The sequence below is a fragment of the Cottoperca gobio genome, chromosome 3, assembly GCF_900634415.1.
Source record: "Cottoperca gobio chromosome 3, fCotGob3.1, whole genome shotgun sequence".
Classification (NCBI taxonomy): Eukaryota; Metazoa; Chordata; class Actinopteri; order Perciformes; family Bovichtidae; genus Cottoperca; species Cottoperca gobio.
The window spans coordinates 24,358,549-24,374,643 of NC_041357.1; the positions used below are offsets into that span (position 1 = coordinate 24,358,549).

General features: G+C 41.1%; 1 protein-coding gene across 1 annotated transcript in view; it reads right to left on the bottom strand.

Annotated features, from left to right (window-relative positions):
• The window catches only part of ush2a (Usher syndrome 2A (autosomal recessive, mild)), a 159,738-nt gene that overhangs the window by 14,871 nt on the left and 128,772 nt on the right, over positions 1-16,095 (bottom strand). Inside the window, 5 exon segments of the mRNA XM_029426054.1 lie at positions 3,885-4,083; positions 9,763-9,917; positions 10,040-10,237; positions 13,258-13,594; positions 14,621-14,844. Coding sequence (XP_029281914.1) covers positions 3,885-4,083; positions 9,763-9,917; positions 10,040-10,237; positions 13,258-13,594; positions 14,621-14,844 — 1,113 coding nt within the window.

The window sequence follows — 16,095 nt, forward strand, 5'->3', positions numbered from 1 at the left end:
AGAGAGAGAGAGAGAGAGAGAGAGAGAGAGACAGAGAGAGAGAGGGAGAGAGAGAGAGAGAGAGGGAGAAGAGAGAGAGAGAGAGAGACAGAGAGAGAGAGAGAGAGAGGAGAGAGAGAGAGAGAGAGAGGGAGAAGAGAGCTTTGATAACACCTCTCCTAAATAATTAAGAGTTTGACTTCCTGTCTGTGGCTCCCTAATGCAGAGACCGTCTGGGATGGAACAATGAGATCAGGTTCAGACACACACAGACACAGACACAGACACACACACACACACACACACACACACGGATCCTCTAAGCAAGCAAACCCATACATTTCGGTAAAACTTATTGTACACATACAGACTTAACTTGCATGCACACGGACATAAACAAATTCAGCGCTGAAGACAAGGCCCGGAAGTTGAGAGTGAAAGACGTATGAATGTGTCCCCTTGGAAGAATCTCTACGTATTTTACATATATATAGTTTCATTTGTTTTTCAAAGGTTTAAGACATCTCTGACAACGATCGCTCTTACTGTGTTTGCTTACTGTTGTATTAATGTTTTTGATTACAGAGAAATAGCAGAATCTTGAAAAGGCTACAGAGAAGAAAACTAGCGGAGCTTCATTTACATTCATTTAGCTTTAAGTAAATATTTAAGTGTACTCATTTTGCTTAAACCTGAGAAATCAAAATCACTCAGCTCAGACTAACATCTATGTCAGAGAACATCCTTCTTTACTGCCAACTGTCCCATCGAGATCCACCTTTTTACTGCAAGTCTGCTAAACTTGTGCTTTTGCTCCAGAAGCAGAAGTGGTGAAGTTTACAGGGTGTGATTGTTAACTAGTTAGATGAAAGACTCATTCCACATACCGTAATGTTGACACATGAAAGAAAAGTTCTTGTCTCTCTCCTTCTCGTCTACACGCCTGTACCTATAGCACGGACCAATCAGAGCAGGGACTACGGAGGAAACGCATTAATAAATAAAAGAACATACTCAATTCCCTGCTGTTCTGAATTAATAATGAGCCTACAAAAGACCAATTAAACACATGATTAATGCCATAATCTATATAATTGCAGGCAATAATTCATTGTGAGCTAATGATAGCAATACTTAATATCGATTCACATGGGGTGTCTTTGTACAGTAGTGCTTAATTCTTTCTATGAAGTGTCACTTTTCAGAACTGCTAAAAATGCTATGAGTAAGAGGCTACTTCTTGCTTTTCCTTAATGCAAATCATTGATAAACAGGAAATGGGAGATTTGTTTTTATAATTTTAGATTCTGTCATCATATAGCTGCTTACTTTAATTCTAACAGTGCAAACCAGTTAGACGCAACACTATGTGTGTTGACTTTTGTGGCTTGCTTAGCTCTGCGTTGGCAGACCTGTTCTGGGCTGAAGCAAACCACAAATATCCAAAAGAGTTCTTATTTTTAATCTTAATCTTGATTTCTTTTGTATACAGCACTGTCTTTTTATGTCTTTATCATAAAGCAACAGGTACTCTCAGTTAAAATAACTGTTTTACTATTACCACTTCATAATTTCAGATAATACTTTTCTTAATAAACGGATGTCTCGCAGACCAAAAATACTCCATCTGATTTCTTTTGTTATCAAATAAGTTACAACACTGCAAGAGTGATTCAATCCAAAATCGACATTTTATGTAGCTAAAAAAAGCACGTTTCTCCAGTTTCTGTGGTTTGAGTGAGTGAGCTCTTTGAGCGTCTGTCTGGCAGCGGTGAGAATTGTCGGAGAGATGCAAAGAGGATGAATTATGGCGTATTAAACATTAAGGATGAGGGAGTAGCGCAGCAATTATTTCTGTTCATATTTCACTGAAAACACTTAGATACATCCATCCATCTTTACATCTGTCCCACTGCCTTCTCCTTTTCTCCTTCACTCGGTTTCAAAAATTGTCATTCGGCAGCTTTCACTCACCCGCTGCCTCTCTGTTTTACTTTTTACTGTTTGCTTTTTGTTTTTCCATTTGTAGGTGCACATGGTGGTATGAGATCTCTTCAATAGCTATGATTTACTGGCAGTTTCTCATTACAATACAAGCACATATATACAGGATGAAGAGGAACACTTGAGTCCGTATATGTAGTCTGTGAGTGTGTGTGTGTGTGTGTGTGTGTGTCTACATGGGGATAAGTATATAAATTAAATATAATTTATGTATATTTATTCTATTGAATCAAAAATATATACAATTAGGAGAAAGAGTAGATAAAAAAGGGAGAATGAAAAACAAAGACTTTTTTTTTTAATAAACATATTTGGGTTGTTCTGGGCTGATATGCAGAACTGGTTTGGGACCACACGAGGCTTTTTAAAAATAAATCTGTAGCGGCCAAAATTATTTGATCCATTTTCTGATCCTTTGTTACTGTAAAACATTGTGATTCAGTACGTCTGCTGTCAAAACAGAGGACTGCAATACATTAAAACACAGGAAGCTATCTCTAACGCATAAATGTGTTGTTACAAAGACAGCTTAAATGTGGAGAAACAGGAGTGGGTGAGAGAGAGAGAGAGCGAGAGAGAGAGAGAGAGAGAGAGAGAGATAAAGGGTAAGAGAGAAACTGCCCCAGTAGTTGTTTTGGCTGAATACGCAGGGTTTTCCAGAGTCTCACTGGGGAACAGGGGAATTTCACACATGCATGCTGGTTGCTTACACTGGCACATGGGGCTGGTACAGTATTACAGCACATTACCATCTCTATTTGGCATTGTTTGCTTTGCCTCATGCCTACACATACAAACACGCGCTCGTGCGCACACAACTCCTGACCATACAAGCCAACCACAGGCACCATGGGAATAGTCTATTGGCTACTGGCAAAGCCGATGTCTGGTTCAAGTCCAAGACAGAGCAGAGAGCAGAGCTGTGAAGGGAAAATGTCACTGAAATTCAGCTTCAAAAGATGTCATCACTCGATTCTTACACTTAAAAATGTAACTGTAAAGAAATCAAAACAGCATATAAGCGCTTTAATTTGAATTAAAAGTTAAACTAAATTCCAGAAGTAGGTATTTATGTCAACTTTTATTCTACTCTATTGTGTCTCTAACATGTGCAGTTTTTATACAGACAACAAACGTTTGCTTTGCCATGTCTGAGTGTCAAAGTGTGTGTGTGTGTGTGTGTGTGTGTATTGTGACTGATGGCAAAGGGCCAGAAACACAGCTCCTCCTCAGGGTAGATAAAACAAAACCCACAAATCACCCAGTCCTGACACCACCATGTTTGTGTGCAAAAATCTACGATATTAAGACAAGTCAACACTTCTGTTTGTCTGTGTGTACTTGCTGTAAGTTTAAGTGTTTTGCTAGAGCACTGGGTTTCAAACTGGGTTGTGTTGTGCTGTTTTGTACTTATATTTGAGTTTTTCTCATGTGTTTCTAGGTATGTGAGCCTGAGCTTGTGTGAGCTTGGCCAGAAACAGCATGGTGGGAATCAGGTGTAAATTCAGTCATTCGATGGCTTCCATAAACCAACATACATAAATAAATGCAGGACAAAGGGAAAAAAAAGAAGATGAGGAGGAGTGGACAGATAAGCAGAGAGGAAGACGAGGAGGATTAGAGGAGAAGAAAAGACAGAGAGAGAGAGAGATGACAAAGGAAAGGAGTGCAAAGAAGAATATCTGGAGATAGAGGCGAGAAGGTGAGGATAGAAGAGAGAGGTGCAGGAACTGGGGGAGGAGAGGAAGACAAGAAAGGGGAGGAGAGAGAGGAATAAGGGGTAGGAAGGGTAGGAGGAGAACAGGAACGGGAAACAGGACAGAGGGCGAGGGTGTAAAATGAGAGAAAGTTAAGTAACGGAGAAGTGAAGGAAAAGTGATTTGATAATCTGAGAATCTTACCAGTCACAGTATATTTACTGGGCCCATCGATGTGTGTAAATATGGCTCCGACACCAGTCTGGTTCAGGTGGTACCGTTGTATGTTTCCATTGGGACGAGTCGGTTCAGACCAGCTTACATGGAGGGAGGAAGGGCTTAAAGCTGTTACCACTGGAGGCTGCACGCCCTCTGGGACTCCCTGGATTGTCACTGCCACCACCTAAACACACACATGGACATACACACAAACAGAAAAACACACACACACAATATAAAATATAACACATTTGTGATATTTTACAGAATGTAAAAGGTGTGGCTAACAGATGGATTTCTGCTGCGCCCATTTATGAATGTAATTAACGTGATCACAACCCAATAAAGAACTGCATCCAAATTCAGGGCTTCTCTTTCTGAGGTAATAAAGACCTTGTTGACGACAGAGAGAGACATTTGCTGGTGATTTAATTTATTTCCCCCAAAAAATAAAAGAGAAAGGTAAAATGTGGACAGCAACACATTTTTATGTTATAACCTGCTGCCAAAAATGAGCAAAAGAAAGGGAACAAATTAAACCAAAACACAAACTATCCACAACCTGCATTATGGAAGGAAAAAACCCAACAACACCCACTAACATCTTGCTTTTGTCTTCAGCGGTAAAAGTTACAATCAGGAAAAATGACATCGCAGTCACGATATTTATCCGATCAGCAGTGATGGAAACATGAGACCTAATTTACGTCCCATTTTCAGGCGTGACGCTATGACGCGCATTGAAGTGAATATATAACAAATCAAATCAACAGGGATTTGGACAATTATTATAATGTATTAACGTACAAAATATGCAATTCTTATGCTCTCCTCAAAGCCACCAGACTACATGGACAGAAAGAGTCGTTTTACCTCGCTGAGACACAAACAAAACCGTCTTTGTTAGTCTTTCCACTGTCCCAACAATCACCAACTCTGCTGAGTTTGAAAGAGAGACTGAAGAAGTGTTCAGATATAAAAAAAGAAGAAACAACAGTTCCTACTGATGTGAAACGTCATCAGGATTATCTCTCCAGGACGCTACTCATTCTGATGAATCATGGATACTGGCTTTAGTTGACCTACTGCATCGCTTTAACAAATCTGCATGACAAAGAATCCAATGAGAGCTGCTTCAGCGGTGCAACCTGCAATGCAAAAAAAAATCACTGCTTTTTAGTACAGTGTTGTGAGTGACCATCTTATTGTATATTCCCTGTGTAGTATCTCTGGGGCCCTGTGGATGCTGGGTGAATGTGGAGACCACAGAATCACAGGGCAATCTGCTGCTAATGGCAACAGGGATATCCTGCCTTAATAGACTGTCACTAGCACTTCCCCCTCCTGTCCCACACAGTGCTATGCAATTAGAAGACTGCTACTACAACTACGGAGACACACACGCACATGCACGCACATAAACACACACACAGGTACATGCAGGTATACATACGCAAACACAGAGAGGTGGAAGAAAGAAAAAGAGGTTGAGAAGAAGAAGATAAGGAAGATGCAGGGAAAGTGAAGTATAAATTAGTGAACGCTTCGGTGTTAACTCAGACGTCCGTCAAGACTTTGGTCAAATGTAAAGAAATTGAAAGCCATAAATCCACCTACTGTATGTAAGTGTACCCTAAATGCAGTAAAACATAAAGTTCACTTAACTTCTCTTACAGAGATGAGTATCCAGAGTATATTGATAAAGAGACATTACACTTGGTGATTCAGGTTCAGTTTAAGAGGGAACTCAATAGTGATACTACCGGCCTCTATCTAAACCGGTTTGATTCATGCATCTTATAGTTGATAGGGTAGATGACATATGTAATTCTGACATATAAACATGACATATAATTATTAAAAGCTCAGGAAAGACAATATAGATGCTTACATTTCACTTTCATGTAATAAAAAAAGCTGTATACATGAAAGAATACATGTATCCAACCTTTCTGTCTGTTTACAAAAGAATGGAAACAAATGGAGGTTCAGAGGAAAGTGGGATCGTGAGAGACGTAGAAAAGAGAGAAAGGGGGAATGTCGGACAACCAGATGACAGTTGCCGTAAAAGAAGAACTGGTGTTTGGACAGTGGAGAGGATGAGAGCAGTTCGGAGAGGAACGAGACAACAGTTGGGAGAAAGTGAAGAGTGCGGCGTTCGGATCGGGGGAATGACAGGAGACAAATAGCGGAGAGAACAGGACAAAAGGATTCGAAGACAGCGGAGGACCAATCGCTCTTCCTCCCTCTCTAAGTGACCAACCGTATTAGATCAGTGCCTTCTGTTGTCACAGCAGGTGTGCGTTTGTGTGTGCCTGTGTTTGTTTGTCTGTGCCGGTGTGTGTGTGTGGATATGTGAGGGGGCTGATACCAGGTAATTGCAGTGGTGTATTAGGTTAGCCCAAGTTATCCCGTAATTGGGACTGTTTGGCCAATTTTCACTGGTGTACAAACTAATCCAACTCACTCCCTTCCCCCCCTGCTGGAAGTGTGTGTGCTTGTTTGTGTGAACATATGTGTGTGTGTGTGTGTGTGTGTGTGAGAGAGGGAGGTAGACAGAGAGAGCATGAAAGACAGAGATTGATCTTGTGGTGTAACTGCGTCTGGCTTTAGGAGGGTATGTTCTCCTGTTCATGTAGTTTTCAGCTAAAGTTTCCAGCCAGGATAATCTCGGCGCCTGCTTCTATAGAGAAATGTTTTTGCTCTGAGAGGTCAAGTTGGTGCATCATTCACATCATAATGTTGGCTTTATTCTGTATGATTTATGCAAAATGTTAAGTGCAAAGTTCAGGTGCGCAACACTTTTGAGAGCACATGACGCAGCCAATATAAGGCCGTTGTTACACTCGGGGCGGATGTGGCTCAGGAGGTAGAGCACTCGTCCACCAATCGGAGGGTGGTTCGATCCCCTGCGGTCAACATGTCAAAGCGTCCTTGGGCAAGATACTGAACCCCTGATTGCTCCCGATGGCCAACGCTGTGTGAATGTCCATCAGCCCTGGTGAGCAGGTGGCTCCTTGTATGGTAGCCTAGGTATACGTGTGTGTGTGTGTGTGTGTGTGTGTGTGTGTGTGTGTGTGTGTGTGTGTGTGTGTGTGTGAATGGGTGAATGTTGTAATAGTGCTTTGAGTGGTTGCAAAGACATGAAAGCAGTCCATTTACCATTTGTCTTTTCAATGCAACTTTTGTCTCACTGATCAGCCAGACAACATGCCGAGGTGACCCGACACGCATTGAGTACGGCATCTCATTGAGGTGTGGACAGCATGTGGAGCACAATCCGGACAATTTATCAAACGTAGGTCTCGCGTCATCTTTCACACACACACATGGGAGTTCCTTTTCCAAACAGAGCAGAGGGAAGAGACAAGGAAAAGCTGGCCTGGAGCACAGCGGCGACCCGCTGCCATATAACACGGTGGTCCGACACCACTGTGCAAGCTAGACTTGAGCTCAGACGCATAAATAATAAATGGAAATAAAAAGAATATTTGCAATAAGCAATATTTGAGGAAATCGCCGAGTGTGTCACGTGTGGACACAGATATGCGGACACAGCTGAGTTCGGCACATCCGATCACGAAAGCCACATTGAAAGAGTTATATAACCGCAGCCCAAGTTAATTACCTGCTTTAAATACAGCTACATCAAATCAAAATCAAGTTTATTCATATAGTCCAATATCACAAATTATACATTTGTCTCAGTGTGCTTTACAGACTGTACAGGTTACGACACCGTCTGTCCTAGACCCTCGCATCGCACAAGGAAAAGCTTCCTAAAAGAAACCCCATAATTAAAGGGGGAACAATGGAAGAAACCTCAGGGAGAGCAACTGAGGAGGGATCCCTCTCCCAGGACGGACAGACGTGCAATAGATGTCGTGTGTACAGGATAAACAACATAGTACAAATACAACATGTGACAGAAATTAAGTGGGGTCTATTAAGTAATGAACTTGTTATGACATTTATTTTTTGTCATTATGTCTTCTTGGTTTTTACAATTTCCCTGTTGCATACACAAAATGAAATCAGACTAAAACCAAGAACAAATGACTGAATGACTATTCCTACGACCCCACTGAGAATACAGCCAATTCTACTCTAAACTGATGATTTCAGCTGATCGTTTTTGTTCTTAACAACTCTTTATTTTACATTTTCAACAAACAATCTCACACATTCTTCTTCATCTCTCCGACCGTGTATCACTACTTCCTTCCTGGATCAATCCATTCCTATTTCATCCATATCATCATCCTCCCTGGCATCCATTTATTGTATACATTAATCCATCCATCATCATATTTACCTATCAACCACATACAACCTGTTCAATCAACTCTTCCTCCATCTACAGGCTTCGTCTTTACGTAAGAACGTGCTCATCAAAATAATGAGATGTAAATTTAGCTTTAAAAAAAGAAAAAAAAGCCAGAAAGACATTTTTTCAACGTGAGCTTTCATCACCCCTAAGCCGGAGAAATTAATTGTTGTGGTGATATCAGCTCTGCTACAGCCAGAGAGATAGCAGGGGGGAGTTCTGTGTGAAGCTATTATGGACGCTATCACAAACATCAAGTAGGCTCAGCAAATCCAGAGCCTCGCATACAGGGGGAGAGCGGAAACCAGGATAAATACGAACTTGTTCCAACACGGAACAACATCACACACTGTATTTCCTTTACAACAAAGGTCAGACACAGGTTTAAAATTGGTCAAATATGACTTGCAGAACAACTGAGCAACTGAATTACAATGCAAAGAACATGCAAAACAAAGTATCTGAGGCTTTTACGAGAGCTTGAAAGAGCATTTAGATTAAAGGCCACTGGCCACACAATGGATCAGATGAGCGGCCATCTGCAGAAGACCAACGCTGCGAGGCTGCTGTTGTAAGTTTACCCAACGGGAAGGAGGGGTTGCATGTCCAGGCAATTTCTCCACCACGGAACAAAACAGGAAACTGTGCAGGATCTTTGCACACTTGTATTCAGAAAGGTAGAAGGTACTTCAGGTGATTTGGAGAATACGGGAGTCCAAGTCACAAAGAGAAGCTCCTGCACACTGTTGTTTATTATGCTAAATGTATTGATTAGCTAAGTTTTGGTGAAATTAGCAAAGAAGGTGCAACATTTAACAATTAAAAATACACCAACATTTGTACATTCTCTCAAAGCAATGTTCTCACACACATGCACACAGGAGTGCACATCAACACAGTTTTCTACACACCTTTCTTTTCCTTTAATTGTTCAGCCTAAATTAAAGGAATGAGCTGAAGTACAGAGTAAAGTGGTGCTTAGTTCAGTGAAGCTCAGTCCATCTTTAGAGGAGCCATCAGATAACCATACAGGGGAATAATGTCTTTATGAAATGGGGTGCTACAACAGAGTAAGGTTTTGGAAAGTGTGAGCGTGTGTGTGCTGGCATGTGAAAGAGAGAGAGAGAGAGAGAGCTCGACATGGAGGGCTGGCAGGACGGAGACGATCAAATAGCACAGAGTAGAAATCAACAGAACAGACATTCCAAGTGCAGGTGCATTCGGTAAAATATAGTATCATTTTAGTCTACTACAATATAAGTGTAATCACTCGCTTATTGGATATATCAATAGCTACTGCTTACATGTCAAGCTTTATGAAAAGGCACTTCTGTGTATTTGCTTTGAAAGCTCCAAACTCCCAGCACCCTGTGAAGCGTTAATACTGATGCAGGCTTAGTGTATTTGTGAGACAGGTAAGCATAAGTTTAGCCTCAGAAGCTGCTAATGAGCTAACACTGTGATGCAACATAGAAAATGTTAATCTGACCTAGCAGAACCGTAATAGCACTGACACAAACACACACGTAGTCCTACCTGTGTGCTGTCAGTACAACCGGCCCGGTTACAGACCCTCAGCTCGTAGCTGTATTCCTGGAAAGGCCTGATCCCACCCACATCAGTGAAACTGTTTTCATCACCACGGTAACGCTCTTGTCCATCCCGCAGTATAACATAGTGGGTGATGTCCCCTGGTAAAATGGAAAAGAAGCTTTTTGATAATGAATTTTCTCAATACTGAAGTTAATTCAACTGAACCACATCTACAGAGTCGTACACACACACACACACACACACACACACACACACACACCATTAGGCCTGGCGGGTGCTTGCCATAGCAACTGGATGATGTCATCTCGTTCACCTAAGCGACTCCAGCGGGGCGGTGCCACTCCCCACGGTTTGTCTTCACTGGTGGTCACTGTTGTAACATCACTGGAGCCTCGACCAAAGCTGTTCCAGCCCCTCACTCTGTACTCATAAGTGGTGAAGGGCTCCAGGTCGGAGTCTGTTCGAGAGGATGAAGGTCGGCAGAAGAACGAGAGCGAGGGAGATGGAAACATACATTAAGATTAAAAATGATCAACAAATCTGTCAGATTGCAATACATTGATGAATGAATCATTTACAAACACTGGAATACTGTAAGTGCACACAGAGAACGAGCTCTAATTCCACAAATAAACAATGATTTTTTGGAAATTTGATCTGAAACAGTTAATTTTTAAAATGTGGGGACTGACAGGAAAGAGACGTCTATTGTGGTTAATAGAAATGTTCAAATGTGATTTTTAAAAATAATAAAAAGCAATACAAAAATCCAATACTTTGCATCTGATTTGTATTATTGGGTGCATTAATTAGATTTTACTGAACAGTTTGTAAATGGGATTAAGTTGCAGGAGCATATGACTCTAGAAGAATTAAGATATACTGTGTAACCTCCCCAAGCAGATTACAAATGTCAAGACTGAATGTAGCAAAAATAATATTATATACATAGTGTGTGTATAGTATGTCTGCCAACCTGAATGTTGTACAAAAGTGACCCTTTGAATGAAACATATGGCACATATGTTTATCTAAAATAAAGTGCTTCCATCCTTCCATCCATCATTGTGTGTACTGGGAGCTGTATTGCCAATGTGAGCACACGTTATATGAACATGTATTAAATATGTGCACTATCACTGGTGCATAGTTGTAAATGTCAGGCCGTTACTGAAGCATTCTGGGAGACAGGTTGTGACAACCCTTCTGGTGAGATATACATACAGGAGCGCATATACATACAGATGCACGTCCACACGCTCACACACACATGAGCATTCATTTTAGGAGTGTTAAGGGATTGCTGCTGTAAATGAGACCACGTTTTAACCGCCAGTCTGGGACTCTTGTCTTTACTACTGTGATAACTGAAGCAGCAAAACACACACAGTGACACACACATGTAAATAAAACACTGGATGGGTCTGCATAGATGTATGTCTAGAAACTGAATTTCTGTGTTTGATTAATGACTAATTCCAAAAAGTATATATTTATAAATTGTGTGTTGACAATACAGAACATAATCATAGCACTCATTGCACATGCTATCTGTGTGTGATCTACCTTAGGATTTTCCCCATAGAAGTATAGCATGATACCCTGTGTGTGTGTGTGTGTGAGTGTGTGTGAGTGTGTGTGCAGCAGAAACATCTGGTGTATGGTGGGTGGCGACAGCTTTATGTGCCTCTGCCCAGATGGTGTCACAGCATTGCCTAGAAACTCTTATCCTAACCGCCCCATGCAACACACACACACACACACACACACACACACACACACACACACACACACACACACACACGCACGTGAAGTAAAAGAAACACATACACAAAACCACATTCACTTCAGAAGCACACTTAAATGGTAAGTAACTGGAGAGTAACACATACTAAAAACATGTAATTATTGCACAACACCCATACACACACATAACATCCACAACCACAATTAGTCTTGATTAAACATACATAACTACCCAGATTAATAATGGGTGGACAGCCTGAAAATGGTAACACACGCCCACAAACACCAACACACACATACACTCCAAACTCCCTTTGGGCTGATAAATAGTAGAGAATGTTGAAATGGCATTTAAACGCCCATCTCTAAGTTTTAATGACACACAAGTGTGCGGCGCAGAGAGAGTTACCACGTTAACAGCTATCGATGTACACTGCAACAGCTGCCTTGGTGTGTGTGTGTGAGCGTGTCGAAGGGCATCTGTCTCTAAAGCCCGTTGATTGCAGCGGCTGACACATTTAGAGAGTAAATGCAGAATTGGTTTCCTCGGGCTTGAAACATCTATGAGCGGTGTGTTTCACAGATGGCTATTTCTGTATTAAATATTCTTCATAGTTGCTCGGAGGACTGAAGTTAGAGTGCTAATTTCTAACAAAGTCATAGGTCAGAAGCAGGCATGCAAATGTATCATACATTAGGCACACAGAGGCATGAGGACACCATAGAAGATTCTGTGATTAACAAGTAAACTGAGCAGAATAGTGATGCTACTGACTTTCCACATTTGTTTTGTCTACATGTTTTACTTTAAACATCATGTAAAGTTGTGCACGGCCTGAGAAATCTGCGTGTGTAACGTCACTCAGGTAACTAAACTAAAACTAAAGTATTTATTTTGGCGGCTATTTTAGCTTTGTCTTAGTCTTTAATAGTCTCAAATTGAAAACGTCACATTGTAGTCCATAGTTTAAGTCTAGTTTTAGTCAACGACACGTACTTTTAGTTCAGTTTTAGTCGACAAGAAGTCATTACATTTTAGAACAAAGTTTAAATGATTAAGAATGCAAACTTTATGTGTAAAAGTAGCACAATTACCGGGACTGAGGACTGCGACAAGGGCCGACAGAGACAGCGGCACTTGCTGTGTGTGTATGTGTTTGAGTGAGAGATACTGAGAGAGGGGAAGGTGGACGGTGACGGAAATAAAGAGAGATTTTAGTATTTTAGATTATTTTTAAACTACATTTTACTCTCATGTTTTTTTGTCAACTATGTTGCTTGTTGATATCGTTAGCGTTTAATGACTTTGGCGCTGTCTCGTCACCGTCTTTCGTCAAAGTTTTCCTTAATGAAATTAGAACTGCTTCATATGAAAGGAATCTGTTCAGCTGCTCAGATCATTAATTGACACTCAACCAATTAAGATTTTATTTTTCCAAATGCTAACAAGCCTACATGTTTGAGTTATTGGGAAATGAGGCTGGAAAACATGCTTGATCAATGAGCAGTTGGTTGGACTTGAAGAGGTACAGGAGGCATTTGGTGGAGGAAACTGGGAAATTTGTACGGCGGCAAAACAATTGTATCAAATGTCCCCTAGAAAACCAGGCCTGTTATCAAAGACACTTAACACTTAGGTAAAAATATATAAAGAGAAATGCTAAAAATAAACTATGGAAAAGTACTAGTTTGGTAAATATTCTATTAAAAAAACACAAACACACAGATTACCTGTGTAGGTGTGTCTTTTGGCATCTCCACTGTACATCACCTCCTCATGTGACGAGCACAGGCTTCCATCGAATTGCAGCTTCTCAGTGTGTGTGTGACTGTACGCGTCTGCCATTTTGTATGCGCTATCACTTCTGTGGTGTGTAGACAGGCCCCGAGTGAGAGTTTCACGAGTGATGTTGATGGAAGGTGAGTGTGTTGTGGAGGGTGTGTCAGGCTGGTTGTGTGCAGACAAGACCCATGTGCAGGCGGTCAGAGATGGATCGAGGTCACAGGAGCCACAGAACGCTGTAGATGCTGCAGCAACAGGACACACAGCGCCCCGCAAACACTGGTGCTGCACAGAGGAAGAAGGAAGAGACAGATACAGATGGAGAGAGAGAAAAAGAAGAGATGAGAAGATGGAGGTTATTAGTAAGAGAGCAGTAAAGAGCAAAGGCAGGGGAGGAGGAGACACAAAGTAGAAACTATGAGGTTCAAAATCTTTATTTTCTTTAAGATGATTGTACTGGCTGCACAAAGAATCAACACAGAAAATGATCTTATAAAAGTTTACTGTCATCTTATATAAATTCTGAAGCGTCTCTCTGTCTCTAACACACGCTACATGCATAATGTAGCCATGTACGTGTTTGTGTGTATGTGTGTGGTAAGCATGGTCCTTAATGACATCATTAGAGCTAATGAGAGTTCCTACCCTTTGTCCCTGTGTGTGTGTGACTGTTTGTGTATGTGTGTATGCGTGCGCCTGTCTCATGCTGACTTAGGAACACACAAACACCACATGACCCCAGTTGATAAATGGAAGATGGCCCAGTCCCCAACTCCTGATGTGACAATGAGTGCGAGTTTGGGAGAGGGAGAGAAATTCCATCTACCAATACCCACTGGACGTATTAAGGCCGGATATGTTTATCTACCAGAGTAGCTTGCATTTCTGAAGCATGAAAGTTATTTGTGAGGTACTTATTGATAATTGACATACATTTCATATTTATAAGTTCATGTCAATTTCTATTGATTTTGTATTTTAATACAAAATGTTAGTTTTTGTCGTTGACTTATGTCACTTCTTTTCTTTTCTTTTATTATTACAAACATTAATGAACTGCAGACCAATGTCATCAATACTGATAATGTGGCTGCTGAAGAACAGACTGCTAGAAGATGCCTTGTGGACATTTGAACCACAAAGAGGATGTGAAGGACCTATGGCACAACTGAAACACTACACAAGACACATAAAGTACGTATACACATAAACACAGAGACACACATTCAAATGTACACACCACACACACACACACACACACACACACACACACACACACACACACACACACACACACACACACACACACACCTGTATCAGTAGGCCGGGTGTGGGTTTGTCAGCACAAACGTGTCGTTGAGGGTCATAGCCAATCCCATTGCAGCATTCCTCTTCCTGATGTATGACCTTTGACCCGCAGCACTGCAGTGTCACTGTGGCATTGCCAGCAGGGTGCATTGTGGGATATCCATCATTACCCACACAGCAAAGAGATGTTGAAGAGTTTATATACTCCTGACCACAGCAGACGAAACCTGATAGCAAGAAAACATGCATATTATTGTTTTAAATACATTTTCATTCTTTTTTATCTTACTGTATCTTCTATAGACCACATCCCACTGCTCGATAAGTAGTAATTGCAGGCATGTTGTTGACAGTGTTTCCCGGAAATGTCGGCAGACACCCAGTTCATAATAATGCAAATAAGAGCTGCAACGATTAGTTGATCGCCAGACAAATAATTACCAACTATTTTGATAATCAATTAAATTGCTAAAGTAATTTTTCATGATTTCTGTGATATTTTCTGACATTTTATAGACCAAACGATTAATCAAGAAAATAATCCGCAGATAAATCCATAATGAAAATAGTCGTGAGTTGAAGGCCTAATGCAAATGCAAGCGCTTTCATTTTTAATCACAATTGCGTGACCTCAGATACATAGTGACTCTCCAGACATTTATTCAAATGAAATCTTCGGGATTACTTTAAGTCTCTAATGAATCCATTTTAACTTCTTGAAATGTAATTTTGCTGCATCTATTACAGACGTTTATCCTATCATCTACATCCTGTGGTTATACTTCTACATTCAACAGTGAATTCACTGCTATGCGTGTCTATGACACAGAATATTGGCCTTTCTATTCTTTTCCTCATCACCTCTTTTTGTCCTCTGCTGCTTCTCCATACTTAAGCAGGGCATCCTCTAATACTATTCATCCTATTATTCTGCCTTTTTTCTTCCTCTTCCTATCCCCTAACCCTTCTTTTCTCCTGTTCTCCTCCCTCTACAACCTCTCCTCCTTCCCCAATCCCTTCCCTTCACCCCCTCTTGTGCTATGCTCTTCTCCTCTCCATACTGTAAAACAAAGATCCAGGCCATGTTAGACTGCATTGTCTCTCCTCTACACTTCCCAAACTCCCCTTTCCTTTCCTCTTCTCTGCAACCCCTATTTTCCCATCTACACAGAAACAGTATTTACGCTGCTCTGAATATTAGTGTGCATTTCCTCTTATCGACCTTTATATACATCCCCCTCTCCTCTTCTTCTCCCCTGCATGCCTCTTTCCTCTCCTGTGTTCATCTCTTTGTACAGCGGTAATATTCAGGCTATGCTGTCGAAAGAGCGCAGGGGGAGAGGAAGTGTGTTTTTCTGAGAGCTGCCATCTCTGACAGTGATAGGTGATGTCTTTTTGCTACCACTTCACCTTCAGCAGCAAGGTGACATTTAAAATACATGCTATCACTCCATTTCCCTGTAAATGTTTTGCAGCTG